This window comes from Denticeps clupeoides, chromosome 4 (assembly GCF_900700375.1).
Source record: "Denticeps clupeoides chromosome 4, fDenClu1.1, whole genome shotgun sequence".
NCBI lineage: Eukaryota > Metazoa > Chordata > Actinopteri > Clupeiformes > Denticipitidae > Denticeps > Denticeps clupeoides.
This window is the reverse complement of record NC_041710.1, coordinates 24,357,199-24,375,650: the sequence shown is the minus strand read 5'-3', so window position 1 is coordinate 24,375,650 and position 18,452 is coordinate 24,357,199. Positions and strand designations below refer to the sequence as shown.

Genomic DNA, 18,452 nt, shown 5'->3' with positions numbered 1-18,452 from the left:
TAACACTGAAATCAGTAAAGAGGCCGTGTCACATTTAACATCATTTATCTCTGTTCCCCTTGTTACGATACAGGCACTCGTCCAGCAAAAACACAACACTTATTGTCCCTACATAAACTGACGCAGCATGAACACAGAGTGCTCTGACCTCTTACCAACAACTTGCAACATACTAGCACGAGTCAGAGCCTGTCTTGCTGAGAGGCAGAAGCCGTTGAGTGAGCTTTGTGGAAGATGATTCATGACTCGCTTTATGAGGGTTTGTTCAATTAGTTTGTCTCCTTTCTTGCTGCGGTGTTGTGAAAGTTGATCCCTGTCATCATGACACCTGTTCCTTTGTGTTGTTTGAGAACTCTGTTGCCAACTTGCACAGCCAAAAATGTATAATTTAACAGCAGCTCTCTCAGAACAATTGTTTTTATTCCCAGAAGTCGGCGGTCTTTAGGCCAAATGGTATCGTTATCGAATTTCCTGCAACTACTGCAAATCGTGCTGGTTTATGAACGACTGGCCCGTTTCCAGTCCTAACCTTAAAGGCATGGCCTGGGCAAAACAAAGCAAGTGCTTCAGTCAGTGCACACCAGTCCACTCACATCCACAGTTTTCTTTCCTCTTCCACTGCAGTTCTTGGATTGGAATACGTAGGAATGTAGGAATGCTTGCTGCAAACCACTTTGGGTTTTTTTTTTATTATGTCTTAGAGTCTTGACAGTTCCACATATAAAATGACATGGTTTGTCTAAGATGCATATCATCCTGTGCATCCTATGCTATCATTCCTGGCCATTTTGTACATATCACTAGAGTACATAACACATTCATACTAGTGTTATGTACAAAGGCTTTGCTTCACTGTAATGGTGTCTTTTGTCCTTGCAGGTGAGGAGATCGGCATGTTAGAGGACATGGAGACGGGCATCTCAGACCTTAGCAGAGTCACCTTCAGAATCACAGAGGCCAAGTCCGATGAGCCTGGTGACCTGCAGCCCATCGTCAGCGGCAGACGGTGAGGGGGGCGTGGCGACTCCTGGGAATGTTGTCCAGGAGTGTTCCAGACTGGGCTTAAAACCGCAAATATATAGAGAGCACTTCTAATGCCAGGCTCGCTGGCTTTTATGTTCAGGTGATTGCTGTCTTCTCTAAAACAAGCGTTTCTTTTGCTTGGCTCCACCACAGAGACCATTACACTGTCGAAGTGCCACTGCCACGACAAGCCTTTGAGGCACTACCAGAAGAGATCCAAGAGGGCAAGCCACTGCAGGTGTACCCTGTGCTCTTCAACGTGGGCATCAATGAGCAGCAGACGATTGCTGAGAGGTACGGTGACTGGTCTTTCGTCACGAGTGTGGATTGCTTAGCGTGTCACTAAATGTCAGAATTGTTTCTGTTTTTTTTTTTTTTCAGATTTGGTGACATATCCTTACAGGAGAGGATAAACCAGAGAAACTTTGATGTTTTAGATGGTTACTACAAGTCACTAAGTGATAAGGTGCCATCAGAATGTGAGTTTAAACTCCATTTTTACTGACTATAAACATCCTGCATGCATTCCACCCCTCCAGTAGACCAACACTGTCACTCTGAAACCATTATCTCTCCTGCCATCTGACCCCATATGACCAGAAACTCCACCCCTATGTTTCCTGAAGAACTAAGTCAAAAAAGACGTTTTTCTTTTCAGGTCTGCCCTGTTTCCAAATGCAGACGGACATTAAGGAATTACTTGAAACCCTTGGGCAGAATGTAGTGACAAAGAAGAGAAAGAATGTGGAAATACTGTGGCTTGCTGGAACGGTACGAAAAACAAAGGAGGAACGTCATCAAAAGTACACTCTGATGAGAGCTGCTAAGTTGAATTAATGATAAATGATGTAGAGCTCCACCAGAGCAAAACTAGAATGATTAACTTATCTTTGTGTTGCCAGCCACGCTTGACATTAAAACTTCAGTGGCTTGTTTATTCCTCAGCAGCTAATAGTAGAGATTTAAAAGTACAAATAATGTTAGTCTGCTGCCAAACGTCTGTTTCCAATTTTAAATGCACACACACACACTCCAGTCACAGTTTGATGTGTGTTAAAATGGCCTTTCTCGCTCAGTCTTTACTTAGTGCCACTCCTAAAGTCCTATAATTACATGAACTCAATAAAAGACATGAAGGCTTTTCTGTAGAAATGTGCTGATTCACCCAAATCTGCACCAGAACCAGAATGTTCATACTTCTTTTTAGATCTGCCGACGATTGAATGGCATACGCTTCACCAGCTGCAAAAGCGCCAAAGATCGAACGTCCATGTCTGTTACCTTGGAGCAATGCGCCCTGCTGAGGGATGAACACCAGCTCAACAAGGATTACTTTATCCGCGCCCTGGACTGCATGCGGAGGTACGTTCATTCGCATTTAATGCCATTCGCCTCTCCATTTCTCATCTTCTTCCCTTTTTCACATCTCCATTTCAATACTCGCTCATTTCACTGTCCGCCTTTCATCGTGCGTCTCGTCATCAACGCTGATCAGGTCCTCTCATCCATGTCAGATTCCGGTTCTGTGCTGATGGGGCTGATCCTAAAGTGCAATGCTGAAATGGGCCCATGGAACATTACAGACATTTTTTACAGACATTGCAATTGCTATCCCTCCCTAGATTTTTTTTAATGCTGGCATTAGAATCTGATTGCAACACATGGTATTGCAACATATGTAAAAGTTCATTTAAGCTTAAAAGCACGCTCCGAAATTCCACATTGTACGTAAGTCACAACAAGAACAATGCAGCTTTGTGACGGGCTAATCATAAGGACGAGCAGAACCTGAGTGGTGGGTGTGAGACCAGCAATATCTAAAGTTTGCGAAGTAGTTTATAGTGTTTATACTGTGTGTCTCCATCTGCTTTAAAGTTATGTCTGTGACCATGATGGCAGGATGTTTGTGTTGTTGAGGCTGACCTGACCATAAAATGATTTATGACTTCCTGACGCAATCGGCACATCCCCAGTGACTGGGCTACATGACTGCACACATTAATGCATTTAAAGCCTTCTGATTTAAACAATAATCAAGTTTTCATTTTCTGCCTTAATTCTGTTATTGTGTCCATATTTCCGCCGTGGCAAAAATCGTAGTTGTTTCTAGTGAAATTTCAAAGTCATTGTGAGGCACAGCAAGCACAGCACACAGTGACACAACGAAACGTGTCCTCTGCATTTAACCATCACCCTTAGTGAGCAGTGGGCAACCATGACAGTGGGTGGTGACGGTGGCATCTTGGCTATTCGTGATTTTAACCAGCAACCTTTCAATTACGTTTCTTTACCAACTCGGCCACCACTGCCCCAATCCAGCAGATGTAGGTTATTTGTGGCCCTTTTTACGGCATGCATTCCACCCCTCCTGTAGACCAAGAAGGCTGTGGAACAGAAAGTCTTTTGATGGCTCTGTCCTCACGAGTTGTAACAAAGCTGCCCACACTAACAACAAGTTCATGAAATCCTCAACAGCACAAACCTTGCTGGGTGAGTGGCTGGTGCTGCAGTGGTTAGCGTTAGTGTTGCTTTGCGGTAAGGAGAACTAGGTTCAAGTGTCTCTTTGTTATTGGTCTGTTTTAGAGTACTATGTTTTTTTTCCTCAGGCCAGAAACATGCAACTTTACTTTGAAAAGAATCAGCTTTTCTCAAATGTTACAGTTATACATGTGCATAAATGTGAGGTGAAAGTGATTCGTCATTGTGACACCGCACGCCACACGTTGGAATCTGGGAATTGAAGGTGGGAATTGATTCCCTTGTTCATCGAGAATATCCCTTGACACAAGCGGGTCAATAGGTCCAGGATACGTTGAATCTTGGTGTAATTGTACAGTGTCTTCAGACAAAAGAATTTTATCTGGTTTGTCAGTCTTTGTTTGTGGCATGGTGGCATTTCACGCGTAGTTGTAAAGTGAAGCTTGCTGTATTAACACAGGAATGCTGGACAAACCTCTTCTAAACCAATGTTCCATCAGAACCCACAGATTTTCTTTGTGCCGTGATTGACATGAGAAAGTGAAAGCAGGTGCGTCTTGCGGTTGCCATGTGTTTTTCTTCCTTTTTTTCCCAGCAAGAAAACAATGATGGCGTCAGCAGTGCCCTGGTAGAACTGGTTAGCTGTGACGCAGGTCACATCACTGACAAACGTTTAATCCCCCTGAATATTCTTATAATCAGACCTCATCCCATAGCCAGGGATTCTCAGTCCAGTTCCTTCAAGGAGCCTCAGCACGGGCACGTGCATTTCATTAATTCATCGTTGTTCATGCCATTCACCTTAAAAATCATGTTATGTGTCTCGCCTCCCTCAAGACAGTTGAGGACATTCTAATTTAAAAGTCTGGATAAGACTTCTCATTTTCTTTTCGTTGAAGACATCTTACCATTATATAGCTATATTTGCTCAGGGTTTACTTACATCAATATTAAACTTTTAATTTACTGTTGGATGTTACATAATGGTCTATGCTGCTTCATTCAGCCACGTCTGGTTTGATTGCAGTGCGGCGACTAAGCCAACCAGTCTTATGATGACAGTGATTATCATTTCTAGCAGTTCGTGCCAGCAAATTACTTCACTGTGTTTGTGTTTGCATGTTGTGTGTTTGTGGCCCGGAAAGCCCTGGAGTACTAACACTCGTGTGTGTGTGTGTGTGTGTGTGGTTGCTTGTACGGTGTGGCTGTATGAATATGTTTGTCTTTTCTTGACTTGCTCAGCAGTCGGTTGACCCAGGGAGATGGTGCCCAGTGGGATGACCCTGAGGCAGGCTCTGTAGCCAATCACAAGCCAGCCTCCCGCCACTTCTACCCAATCGCACTCCTGCTCGTCAGCTCACACTTGCTGGTCGTTTGGCTCATTTTAAGTCTTGTTTTTCTGCTTGCAAAATATCAATAAACAACTAATAATACGATTCGTATGGTTTGTAAGTTTCTTTGCGGCTGTGGGGTGAATTCCAAACACTTCCAGGGATTATTATGATTATAATTCCATGCAACAGTTTTAATGAAGTAAATGAGTGTAGTAAATCTATTAAATACATTTTCTCTCTACATGATGATTTATAGTGTTTGACTGTTCTTTCACTCTTCTTTACCCATATTTCTGAATGCAAGTGATAATATTCTAGAACCCAGGTACGTAGTTCGATTATAGGAATATGTAGGTGTGGAAATGGGGGGGATGCATACTTTTCCCATGATCCTAATAAAAATCCTCCTTTGCACAGAGTTCAGTCATTGTCTGAGTTGATAAAACACTTTTCAAATGACTGAAGTATCATCCTTCTGATTTCTGGCTTGATTTGCTATTAGTGGAAAACCAGTGGTTCTCTTGCACAGTGACGGACAGAAGCTGTTGGTGTCAAATACTGCTGAGATGGCTTCTAATGTAAAAAATAACCCTGTTAATCCAGCTGTAAACCTATCGCTCTATCGTTACCTCTAACTCGTCAGTGGTTATAATATAATAAATGATAATATCATTTTCTGAATATTTGTCATCGTGAGATTTGCTATCCATATCACACTGTTCTCCATTTGTTCTCCCTTTTACATTTATTGAGTTTAAAATGAAAAAGAAATTCTTTAAGCACTTCCTCTCACAGGACTAAATTTTGTAATAAGCCAATAAGTCTGTATTTTGAGAAGAAGCAATGATTATTGATATTATAAGCAATAATATTTGTAGCCAAGAACCAACCGCAGGACAATGTTAAGAGTAAAAAATCATACTTAATCATGATTGTTTATTTTTTGAATGATTTTTTCCCCATTCTCTCCAACCCCTACCCCCACCTCTCCCTGACCCACCAGAGAAGGATGCCGAATTGAGAATGTCCAAAAGAATATTAAGTGCCGGAAGTATGCGTTCAACATGCTGCAGCTGATGGCTTTTCCCAAATGCTACCGGCCTCCTGAAGGGACCTATGGAAAAGTTGACTCTTAAGCACTCCTCTTCCACGGAACTCATGCCTGTGATGATAAGGCAACATTTGTAAATATGTTTTTGAATTTCCTCTTTGCACAGGACATGCTCTATGTATTTTAAATAAAGTATTTTTAATTGGTTTTTTTTATTGTTGTAACCCTTTGTACAGATTTACTTGTTTTTATGATGTCTGCGATTGACATTAAAGTAATTGACCTCATTCTTAAACTAACCCCAAATACATTTTTGGCCCTGATCACTGACCATACACATTTTCAGAAAGTGTGGCAAACTGCAGCTTGTGTTTAATGGAGTTGTGTCAACTAATTCCAGAAACTGGACAGTCACAATTATTCAACGGCAAAGAGCAGATTTTTTTTTTTTTTTTTATCCAGTACACGGATATGTAAGGTTGAAAATTTGATGTGACCCAGTCTTATTTTACAGATGTTAGACGTGCTTGAATGTGAAAGTGAACGTGTGTGTGTGTGTGTGTGTGTGTGTGTGTGAGTGTGTGTGCACAGATATCTGATTTTGCAGGAGATGTTTGAAAGCAACACATCAGAAGTGAAATGGAATACTATATGGCTTGCAGACATAAGCTATCTTCTGGAAAAGAAAAGACTTCCCACCTGGATATCCTGTCCGCTTCAAACCGTTTTCAAGTCATGGTGTAATATCACCAGATGACATGGCACAGGTGACTTACAAGCGGGCGGGTTGTTTCCTCCGCCTTATCTTTTTTTTTCTGCCCATATCTAACTGAGCAGCACTTGTTCCTTCCCACCATTTCAATGAATTGGACCATAAAGTCTCATGACTGTGTGTGTGTGTGTGTGTGTTGTTGTTGGCAGCTGTTGGGCTTTCGTTTCATTGTTTTTGACAGTGGCAGGCCTCTGTTTATGGTAACACGCCCTGGAATATATCCATATCATTCAGATTTGTGAAGAGGAAAGAGGATGTTACATCATACCATGTGTGGTCACCTGCTCATTCGGATCTTCTTTGAGAAAAGAAAGAGGCCATTACACGTGGTACTGTTCAGTTTTACAACTGTATTTTACACTTTTTATTTAATGCCATTATTAATTTTATTTAACGAACAAGTGCGATTTGCATTCGTTTTTGGCCAACCTTCTTCTTTAAGAATAATGCCGAAAAAGTGTGCTAATATGAAAGTATACACACTGCCTTATTGCCTTATTGAATGAAATGTTTAGTTCAGTACGTGATATTTATTGTTTCCATGTTTTCCGCACAGTTTTACGTTACGTTTTAAACATTATGTGCAGTGCTTTTATAAATAAATACAAAATGCTTGAGATGCTCTTCTTTTTCTTTCTCTTTCACAACTTCACTCAGCCCTGGAGGGGCCATTTTTCACAGAAAAGGGTAGTGAACTTCCTCCTGTTTCCACACAGGCTTGCGTGTGTGTGTGTGTGTGTGTCTGTGTGGGGGGGTTGCTTTCCTTAGTGTAGGCTTGTTTTAAGGGAGCATGCTTTCATACAGAGACTTCCACTGACCAGTTACAGGCCCACAAAATTGCACCTCAACCAGTCAGTGCATTACAGTGTACTTAATACTATACTATGGGAATATGTTACTTTGATGTAACACTAGTGTAACAAGTTCAATTTTCAACAAATACGACATTGATCAATTTAAAAAATGGCTCAATTCTGATAGGTGTCACAGGTCATTTTCTGTTGTGTAAACCTGACAGATTGTAGTTTGGTTTATGTTGGCCATTGATCCATGTTTGTTCACTCTTACAGCACTTGCATTGTCCAACTCCAGTGACAGTGGAGCAGGATTAATTCTGCTCTTTGTCATCGTTACATAAAATAAGCCAAGAATCAAATGTGTCCCACAGTTTCAACTTCACACATTCCCAGTCACTCAAGTACAATGCAATAATGAGAAGAAAAGTTTCCTTGGGAACATCCTGCAGATTTTATTCTTTTCATCACAACCATGTACAAATCTATTCATCTTCCATCTCTGAAAACTGCACTTTCAGAATTGAATATGAACATTCCAGTGAGTGAGACATTACAACTAAATAATATAATTTTTGGGGAAAATTGACCTGAGCTTCAAAATGGCTTTGAGAGTCTGTGGTATGTACAATTTTTAATATGAAAATATTCACTGAATTAAATACAATACAAAAATAGTTTAATTTATGCTAGCTTAATATACGAGTTGCAGTACAAAAATGCAGTACTTCATTTAAAAGTAACTTATCTTTCCCAGAACGAATGCATAATTTGTTTCATAGACTGGAAAATACTTCCTGCCAAATTTGCTTTAAAGGTCTTTGATGTTATTCAAAGAACAATAATTTAATAAATCTTCAATTCTCATCAAAAAAGTTGCAGCATCAGTGACTGCTTGTGCCTCACATGCAGGGCAGCCTGAGTTCTGAAAAGAAAAGAGGGAAGAATAAAACTGATTGCATAAGTGACTTCTGCATCTCTACAACAAATCCAAGGCGGGAAAAGTGATGATGTGGCATCACTAGGGCACGGAATATTTGTGTACCTTGTTTCAACCTATTTATAATGGCCACATAGTCATTAACATAAAGTTTTCATGTATAAGTGCTGCAGATTTTGATCATACTGAATACACACAAGTAGACAATTAGCAAAAATAAGTCATCTGCCCTCTGGGAGGCGCTACAGATCTATCAGTACCAGGGCCAACAGGCTCAGACAGCTTCTTCCCACAAGCAATCATTCCCCTAAATACACACAAACTCATATATTTACACAATTTTCTAGTCTAGTGTCTAGCAGATATTCTGGGTTTTATTGTGTATACAGTTTTTTACTGTATTTGTCACCGTTAAGTAGCCCCTACAATTCCATTGTATATGTAGCATCCTGCTTCAGTGCAATAACAATAAAGGCATAACTAACTAACTAACTTGAAGAGATTTCATATGGACTTTAAATGAAAATTAACTAATGCTAATGTACAGACACTAATCAGAAATCAGTAGAATACAACTTTTCTACCATAATCTACGCTAAAATACAAATGTATAAATATTGATGCTTTGAAAATGAAATATAAACAATAATATATCAAATACTGCACGTTAGCAAACATACAAACTTACAGTGTTTGGACATGTCATGAATTCTAGTGTTGTGTTCACCATATCAGCATACGTTTCTACTTGGCTTTCAACTTCTAACAAGATGACTTGAAGCTCCAGCAAGTAGCAGCGTATAAAGACGCATGAGCACCCAGGCACCTGAAGATCAACAGATGAGGTCAGTTCAGAGTGATACCATGTGAAGGTGCCTTCTAAAATAAAACCATCAGATCTTCTTCCGCTGGTGTCCACTCGAGGGTCAGCAGTAGTGTTTTGGCTTCATTTTATTCCAGCATGACCAGACACACAGGAAAGTTGTGGATGTCGATATGAAAACATAACCCCCCTGAGAAAAAGCCAGCCGCAATAAATCATTTAAATGTGACCAACGAGCTGGTTGCGTAAGTGTGCACACCCTTAAATCACAGCCTGAATCGACTAAAAGCCATGTTGGACCTGACTTGGAGTTCTCCTTCGAAGCTGACTTCTAGTTGTGTGTCATGGCAGTCGTGTGCTGATTGCTTGGTTATGGCCATTGCGGAACGGCAATGGTATGATTAACTTTGGGTAGATGTGCATTTTTATGCATTTTCCTTCATATGTTAATAAAATCTTGTGCTTATCTTTGGTTTTTATGATCTTTTTTTAACCACATCGCCAGCCCTAGGTGGCACTATCATGCTTTTCTTCAGCTGGAAATCAAAAGGTGCCGCAACAAAGTTTTAAGACAAGGATGCGCACACTTATGCATCCCACGCGGCACAGGCCGCCATCCATCCAGGGGTAACCACAACAAGAACAAACCAACATTACCTGCTTAGCAAAGCCTATTAAGCAGTAAGTAGCAGCCACCCCTTATATACTCTGTGCCCCTGCATGCCCCCCCCCCAAACAAAGAAAGTCTAGACACGCCCCTGGAGTTAGGGGCAGGCCTTATTTTCACATCACAAAAACCTGACCTTTTAATAGCAGTGTTTATTAATATTTATTCATAATTAGTAATATTTTTGAATGCTTACTTGAATTTCTTGAATTTCAGGAGCATACAGCATGGCATCGGAATTCTGAGCAGAAATGAAATGTTAGGAGAACTCAGGGTAGGGGCAGGGTCACAGCTAACAGTGAATGTGGCTGCGAGTTACATTTATCATGCCCTTCAAGTAAGTCACAGCCGTCTGGAGCTCGTGACACGGGTTCGCATCGGTGCTGGCCAGTAAAGCGCCGAGACAGCTGGGAAAAACCAGAGAACAAGCGTGGGTGGTGCTGGTGGTACAAACATAACCCGTGCCGGGCCTTACTGTAACACACAAAAACAGCAGGGTTTTCAACTACCGAGTCCGGGGTGGAAGGAGGGTTTCAAACCCCAGCCACGAAACCCCCGCTTTTACCTTGGAGTCAGTAGTTTAAAAACCCCTCCACGAAACCCCGGTTTTACCCCGGACTCTGCAGTTTAAAACGCCAGCCTCTAAACCCCGCTTTTACCCCAGACTCGATAGTTTAAAACCTCAGCCACGAAAAAGTCCAAAGTAAAAGCGGGATTTCAAACTACCAAGTCTGGGGTAAAAAAAATGGGGTTTCGTGGCTGGCGTTTTAAAAATGGTCGAGTCCGGGGTAAAAGCAGGGTTTAATGGCTGGATGTTTTACACTGGCGGGTTCAGGGTAATAGCGAGGTTTAGTGGCTAGGGTTTTAAACTACAGAGTCTGGGGTAGAAGCGGGGTTTAGTGGCTAGGGTTTTAAAGTACAGAGTCCGGGGTAAAAGCGGGGTTTAATACTATCGAGTCCAAAGTAAAAGCCGGGAGGGTTTTAAACCACAGGCAACAAAACCCCACTTTTACCCCAGACTCTGTAGTTTGAACCCCCGTTTTTAACTCGTGGCTGCTCTCCAGCTTCCTCAGTGATGGTTGGGTGTTATACCTTATAAGCAAGAAAGAGTAACCCGGTCCCCAGAGGACACACAAGTATCGCAGGCCGATCTGGAACACACACACACACACACACACACACACACACACAGAGAGAGAGAGAGAGAGAGAGAGAGAGACACGCGCGCGATGAGCGTCCAGAAAGCACAACAGTGAATTGTAAAAGTGAAAGGTCGCATTTTAAGCCGAGTTAAGCCGGGCTCGGTGTGCTAGCTGTTCGTTGCCGTTGTCGCGGTGCGCGAGGTGACACTTGCCTTCCTTCTGCGCCCCTTCGCCAGAAAGAGGAGGAAACACGGGGGCAGGCCGCCGGTCATCTGCGCGGTTGCTGGACCCGGCGACAGGTCACATTTTCCCCTCGTAACCGGGCAGCGGGCGTCCGCCGGGGAGCCGCGTTCACGTCGTCGCTCCGGAGCGCGAGAGGCGAGTGACGGACGCGCGCGTCGCGAGCGCACCGAGCGCGCGACCAGGTTAAAGGCGCAGCGCGCGCGTCCGTCACGCTCGTTTCTCACGTCGGAGACGCGACTTTCCAACAACAGTTCGTTCCATCGTGCTCGGTCAGCGCTGCACAGAGAACGGCCACGTGACAAGTTAAACGAGGTGATTTTTTACACGAGTTTATTATATTTTATCCGGTGATTATGTGTGGAACAGGAACAGGGGCGACATGGCAGCAGTACAGTGCTGTGCTTGGATGCAAAAAGGTCGAAATATCAGTACTATTTAATGTACATCTTGCTGCAATTATAATTATCATACCATGTCGTTTTATTATTAGTAAATAGTTATACGTTGGTGAGATATTAATATGCGATTTCCAATGTGTACGAGGGTAGTAGTGATATTGATAACTGTATTAATATGGTATCTTTCATCTGAAGTGTCTTCAAGAGAGAGGCAATAACACATTGTTGAAACATGAAATAAGCTATATCGCTGAAGGTAGCAGATCATTTCATTCCTGTACAAAGTGAGGACTGGACATCCCACTGATGCTTGACTGGATTGTTTAGTTGTGTCCTGGTGAACGAGGACACTGCGGTTTCCACCAAGTGGTTGTTCAAAGTAGCATCCCAGCAGAACATCACCCATCCACAAAACGATTCACCAGACAGGAACACATTCTGCAAATGATCCACGCTTCAGTTCTGATGCACATGTGCTTGACTTGGTGGTGGACACATTAAGGTTAGGGGCAGTGGTTGGCCTAGTGATGAAGCTGACTCGTAAAGGCACCAAGGTGCCACTGAGCAAAACACGGTCCCCCCACACTGCTCCCCGGGCACCTGTCATGGCTCTGGTAATGACGATGGGGAATATTTTAAAACATGTGGGAAGAAATGGACATACATGTAGTCTCACATTGGACAGGAAGTATGTTGTGAAATGAACGAGAAGTATGTGAGCGAAAACCATGTTTATAGCAAAGTCAAGGAAGATGTAGTCAGGGATGAGGTTTATGCCATCAATATTGCCCATCAAAAACACAAAGCATAGGAAATGCCTGCAGAATGTTATGCTGGGAATAAATAATCAATTCACTTAGATAAATTAAAACTTGAACTGAGAACGACAAGTAAATCTAGAGGGTGTGCTTGTTACACCGAATTAAAATCCCCTAGGGAAGATGAAGCACTATGGCTTAGTCGCTGCCTCTGCTGCTTTTCTGCCTTCGACGCCAAGATCAGAAAGAGATTTGGCCAGCTCCTCTTCGCCATCCTCCTCCTCCTCCTCCTCATCTTCTTCATCATCTTCATAGTCCTCGTCATCATCGTATTCTTCCTCGTCACCATAATCCTCCTCCTCATCCTGGTCGCCTCCTCCAGATGCCGAGCTCTTCCAGTAAGAGTCATATCCCGATGCTCCATACTCGTCGGCACCGCCCTGTCGGCCGAACTTCACAGTGCGGGCTGTGTGCAGAGAAATGTCTTTAACTATTGAAGAGCGCCACACGGTCATACATCCATTGCCATAACGCGTGTGAAAGTGAACTCACTGGACATGCTCAGGTCTTTCGTCTCCTGAGTTTCATGGCCGCACTTGGGGCAGGGTGGAGCTTTGCCTTTCTCCTGTTTGAACACTTTGCTTCGAGCGTGGTCATCACAGTAACATGCCTAGAACAAGACAAGCCTCAGACTCTGTACATATACACTTCCAGTTTGTTTGGCCACACCTACACATTTAAAAGGCTTCATTTTTATATTATAGAACAATACTGAAGACATGCAACTGTAAAATAACAGATGTGAGGTGATTTCTCTTAAATTAAGATGACAGGGACTGTTTCCACCAGTCCTGAAGGTTCATTCACTCATGTTAATAAGCATCTCATGAAGCGGATTTTCAAGTCTCCATAACCACCACAGAGTACGTGCATCCAAACTTTGGTTGTGCATATGTTCTCAGAATCTTTGCTTGAAATAGGTGTGTAAGTATTTATACATACCTTGCATCGTAAACAGGAATGCTGCCCAAGACGGTTGCAAGAAACACCTAAAAAGGGTGGAACATTTTAATATCAGAATGCATGTCAACTACTTTGCATGAATTCAGGGTTGACACTGGGAATGAGGGGAAAAACCTAATTCTTTTCTATGCCTGGGATTAGAGCAGCAACACATAACTTGTTGGCCCCTGATATAGAATAACTCTGATCATCATTGTCAAGTGGGGTCCATGGGTGTGCTCCCCTGTGAAAATGTAGACCCTTATAAGCTAAATTCTGTGGAAATAAATGGACAACATGCAGACATTAACAGACACAGTATAATCCTATATTTTCCAGTAGCACCAGATCTCTCGAGACCCTGGGCCTGGTAGGCGTGTTCAGTAATCCATCCCTGCTTTTATCTGGTCACTTGTCTGCCCACTTATTGCTTGTACAGCATGCTGAGATGAAGATAGTACAGCCGTACCAAGAAAGGTGAGTGGGTGGGTGGGTGGGTAGTACTTCAAAATAAACTAGAAATTGATGAGTATCCATTGAATAAAGGGCACAACACTACAGCCCTGGTAAACATAAGGTAAAAACAAACAAGTGTAAAGTTAAATCGCCACAGGCTAGCCCGTTTCATCTCATCAGTATTCATTTTAGGGATAACTAAAATACATCTCCTGACGACGTTGGCAGAGATTTGCAATATTATTATTATAATGTAATTTAACATGCAAAAAACACTTTTACCAATCATTCTGACCGCTCCTTTACCACGTGAGCACCATCAGAACTGAGCCAAGCCAGACAAATCAATGACTGAAACTGTGCCTGAACCCGGCGGGGGGGGGGGGAAGACGACTGTCCCTGTAACTACTGATTGAAAATCGCTCAGGATAAGGGCATCTGATAAATGCTGTAAATGACGTCAGAGGTTAACATTTACGGCATTTATCAGGCGCCCTTATAAAGAGCGACTTACAATCAGTAGTTTCAGGGGACAGTCTCCCTGGAGCAACTTAGGGTTAAGTGTCTTGCTCAGGGACACAATGGTAGTAAGCGGGATTTGAACCTGGGTCTTCTGGTTCATAGGCGAGTGTGTTACCCACTAGGCAACTACCACCCTAAAATCGGAGGGAAGAAAACTGTGGATGCAACACCACTGACTGACACAGTGAGTGACACCATCGCAGGCGACTCACATTTGTAAGTTTCCGCCTCTAAAACTTGGCAGCTGGCCTGATGTTCAAATTGGTCGTCTTCACAAAGGAAATTGTGGCAGAATGAGCAGCGGAATATTCTGCCTCCTGCGAAGAATGGAAAGAATCACAGGTCTGTGGTTAGAGTGAATAACAGCAACAGCACCCATTTACACACCCACAATGTCATTTGTCTCCTAGCCAACCTGGGCTAATTCAAATATTTTTCTAGTACAAGTTGTACAGTTGTGGCCGCAATTATTAGCCCCCTTATGAAATTAAACAATCTTGATTTCTCCGTGAAAATGACAATTAAAAACAAATGTGTTACTTTGTTATTCATAGAGTATTTTTTCCAATGCCCATTAAATTTAATTAAGATACACCAACGATAGAGTTGAAAAATGAGACATTCAAAATTATAAGCCCCCTGGTCATAAATAGTCAGTAGTGAACCCTTTCCGAGCCACAACGGATACCAATCTCTTACAGTAGTTCTTTAGTAGGTTGGCACAGGTCTCCTGAGGGATTTTGGCCCGTTCTTCTTCTAGCTGGTCCAAATTGCATGGCTTATTTTTGATAAAAGCAAGTCTAAAAATAATTTTATAGTGAAATGTGTCCTCTGCATTTAATCCATTGCTTTAGGTAAGCAGTGGGCATCCATGACAGACGGCCAAGGAGCGGTGTGTGGGCACGGTACTTTCCTCAGTGGCACCTTGGCGATTTGGACTAAAGCCGGCAACTCTGTATTCAAGCCCTTTCGATTACAGGTCCGTTTCCTTACCAGCTAGGCCAAAATAGCACTGGTGAATGGTAGGGATGCACCGATACCGCTATCTGGTATCCGCCTCGATACCACATTTTCTAAAGTACTCTTTAAAAGTCCCCCGATACCGGGGACCGATACCATGGTCTGAGAAATGTCTATGTTTGAGCGGCGTGTAAGGGGTTAATCACAGGCCCCAGTGCCCGGCCCCAGGCCCCGCCCCCAGCTCAGAGCTGGGAGAAGGCGAGGCATGTCAGCCGTTGTCCAGAGGAGGCTCAAAAAGGTAGCGCATTTAACACAATGCATGCAAAACAATTCTGCGGCTCGCACACCAGCCAGGCTATAGCGCATGTGTTTATTTGTTAAATTATACGACTAAAGCTGTTACCTGTAAATTTAAATAATGTTTTTATTAAGTACTCGGTATTAGCGAGTACTGAAATGCAAGTACTCATACTCGGTTTCCAAAAAAGTGGTATCGGTGCACCCCTACTGGGGGGCTAATAATTTTGACCTCAACTGTACACAGGGAAACAATTCAGAAGCTTCAGGGATTCAGTGTGCAAAACGGTGCAAATGGAAATTTTAAATTGCTGACCCATAATACAATAGCTGTACCACGTACATTCCAGCCTACTTTCACCCTTGCATCTAACCAAGTAGGGCATTTTAATGGACATCATTGAAATGCCTGAGCCATGAAGATATTTTACATTTACCGTGTTCCCAAACGCTGCGCTCACACTCGATGCAGTCAGCGTCAGACAGTGGGCACATGCAAGCATGAGTGCTCAGGCACTTTCTCCCATGGCAGACCCATGCCTCGCAGAAGTCACACACTGCACCCTAATAAATAAGGAAAAAGGTCTAAAAAAACCTGCTTATCCTGAAATATAATGCAATAAAAGAAAGTGATTTTCACACTAATTAGACAGCATGACATTAGAGTGGTATTAGCCTAGTGGGAAACACACTCGCCTATGAACCAAAAGACCCAGGTTCAAACCCCACTTACTACCATTGTGTCCCTGAGCAAGACACTTTTAACCCCAAGTGTCTCCAGGGGGGGACTGTCTGGATAAGGGCGTCTGATAAATGCTGTAAATGCACACTGTACACTGACATTGTGCATGTGGGCATCCATCAACTGCATTAGAACTATTTTAAAACTAAAAGAAACGCTATCAAGCGAAGTGATTGTCATTGTGTAGTACAGCACACGGTGACATGATGAAATGAGTCCTCTGCATTTAACCCATCACCCTTGGTGAGTAGTGAGCAGCCATTAAAGGTGTCCGGGGAGCAGTGTGTGGGGACGGCATTCGAACCGGCAACCTTCTGATTACGGGTCCACTTCCTTAACCGCTAGCAAATGTAACAATGATGTTTCAGAAGGCATTTCCTCATTTCTCTTAAATAAGTGGCCTCCACATTGGTCTCTTTTTCACCCTCTCAGAAAAGTACAAAATGAAGAGATTTTAGCAGCCTGCTTCACTTACCACCATGCCCATTCCCGTGCTGTGAACCCCCGGGTGCTTGATGACGCAATCTGAAGACTTCATGCACTTGGTTTTGCCTTTGATTCAAACAGAGAGTGGATGACGGCTCAGTATGCCTCACTAGTTCAGCGAGGGATCCCAAACTCACTCACCGCACTGGGCACACATCGGCAGTTTCTGGACCGAAGCGCAGAAGTAGCAGAACGCCCTGTTCTTTTGTCTCCTGGCAGAGCAAAACAGCACATGTGGAGCGCCATTAAAGGAACGCGGCGCGTGCACAAAATAAAGCACAGATGAGAGTAAGACGAGGATGCGGTGCACAAACCAGGCTCACCTCTGACATTTGTCACATTCCTGAAAAATAAAGATGTGTCTCATTTCAATGATAATACACATGATAGAGATCATTTTGAAACAATGTGTTTTGTTGTTTTTTTAGCCACTGGTCGTGCATAATGAACAAGGAACACTGACGTTCAAATGTTTATTGTCATTTAGATGGAAGTGACTTATTTACCTGAATATGTACAGAGTGGACAATGGACATTATGTTCTATGGATGCTAAGTCCGTCATTAAAGAAGCGATCAAACTAGCCTCTTGCACAGCAGCAGCGGCGCAGTATCTAGTGAGGCCGCTGTGGAAGATCGCTGGTCTTTTTTTATATATATAAATGGGGGTTTGTGAACGCGGTGCGGTGCGCGGTGGATTTTGTGAGGCGTTCACCATGGCCGAGTTGCAGGGCTGCTTCGCCACGTCCACGTGTTCCCGGTTTGCGCGACTCAGTTTCTCGCGCTCCTTGCGGTTCTCCGCCTTTTTACGCGCCCCGGTCTTCTTCTTGGGCATCTTCGCTCGCTTTAAAAAAAAAGGCGAACAAACGGGACATTATGCGCGGCCAGCGAGCTGCGGGAAAGTGTCTGAGGGTCGTGAACACTGCGTCCCTCACGGCGTCCGACATTATTATAGCGATTATTATAACGAACATCATCAGTAATACGTTTCTGGCGAGTCCAGCAGAAAATCAGCTGGACGCGGCAAGGCGACGTCCGCTGCACACGCCAAAAAACTTTTGAGGGTACACAGTTGGTTTGCTATCTGTTATTTGCTTTTTTTTTTTTTTTAAATCAATGAGTAGCACCGTACGGCAAAACTGACCTGATCCGAGTAAACTTCGCTTAGCGGACAGGAAGCTAGCAACTAGTCGCGCATCCTGCAAACAAATCCGACCGGAAACTCGTACTTATTCGTTTTGTTCCTAACAAAGCAAGGCCACAATGATTAATAATTAAATGACAGTGGCAACATACACAATAGCTTGGGCCATGGGTAACTACTGTACTTTTGCACCACAAACCACACACACGTTGTTCTCTGTGTTGTTGTTGTTTTTTTTTAAGTATTTTTACCACTTACCAGATCGGTTCCGCGCATGCGCAGCGGTTCTGGTTCGGCGTTTCGGTACCCAATCCGTACCATTACCTATCCGGTTCCACCAAGTGGTACGGATTCGGCACTGACACAATTCATTGGCATTGGGGCTTGGTGTTCATTTGTTCTCGTTTGAAATTGTATATGT

General features: G+C 43.1%; 2 protein-coding genes across 8 annotated transcripts in view; one reads left to right on the top strand and one right to left on the bottom strand.

The window, feature by feature from the left end:
• inpp4b (inositol polyphosphate-4-phosphatase type II B) overlaps positions 1–6,185 on the top strand; it is a 200,114-nt gene extending 193,929 nt beyond the window's left edge. For 5 of the 7 annotated variants that reach the window (XM_028976618.1, XM_028976622.1, XM_028976623.1 and 2 more), the window contains 6 exons: positions 880–1,006; positions 1,177–1,317; positions 1,405–1,502; positions 1,682–1,794; positions 2,231–2,385; positions 4,744–4,921. In XM_028976618.1, coding sequence (XP_028832451.1) covers positions 880–1,006; positions 1,177–1,317; positions 1,405–1,502; positions 1,682–1,794; positions 2,231–2,385; positions 4,744–4,921 — 812 coding nt within the window. Of the gene's footprint in view, positions 1–879; positions 1,007–1,176; positions 1,318–1,404; positions 1,503–1,681; positions 1,795–2,230; positions 2,386–4,743 lie in introns of all 7 variants that reach the window. The other 2 variants (XM_028976621.1, XM_028976619.1) reach the window with 2 other exon arrangements.
• A 6,196-nt stretch (positions 6,186–12,381) lies between these two features.
• Positions 12,382–18,094, bottom strand: znf330 (zinc finger protein 330). Its single transcript, XM_028978256.1, has 10 exons — positions 18,032–18,094; positions 17,603–17,731; positions 17,212–17,231; positions 17,030–17,100; positions 16,878–16,954; positions 16,098–16,224; positions 14,616–14,720; positions 13,426–13,472; positions 12,976–13,093; positions 12,382–12,889 (listed from the first exon to the last, which is right to left on the bottom strand). Exons 2-10 carry the CDS (start codon positions 17,720–17,722, stop codon positions 12,615–12,617), a joined length of 960 nt encoding a protein of 319 aa, XP_028834089.1. The 5' UTR covers positions 17,723–17,731; positions 18,032–18,094; the 3' UTR covers positions 12,382–12,614.
• Between the last annotated feature and the right edge of the window lie 358 nt (positions 18,095–18,452).

Bases quoted from the DNA above. Each gene is read 5' to 3' on its own strand.
- znf330 (XM_028978256.1), bottom strand. From the start codon at position 17,722: ATGCCCAAGAAGAAGACCGGGGCGCGTAAAAAGGCGGAGAACCGCAAG. The intron at 17,232-17,602 runs GTGAACGCCTCA...TTTATTTTTCAG, and splicing joins AGCCCTGCAACTCGGCCATG to GAATGTGACAAATGTCAGAG. The intron at 14,721-16,097 runs GTAAATGTAAAA...CATTCTTCGCAG, and splicing joins GCGCAGCGTTTGGGAACACG to GAGGCAGAATATTCCGCTGC.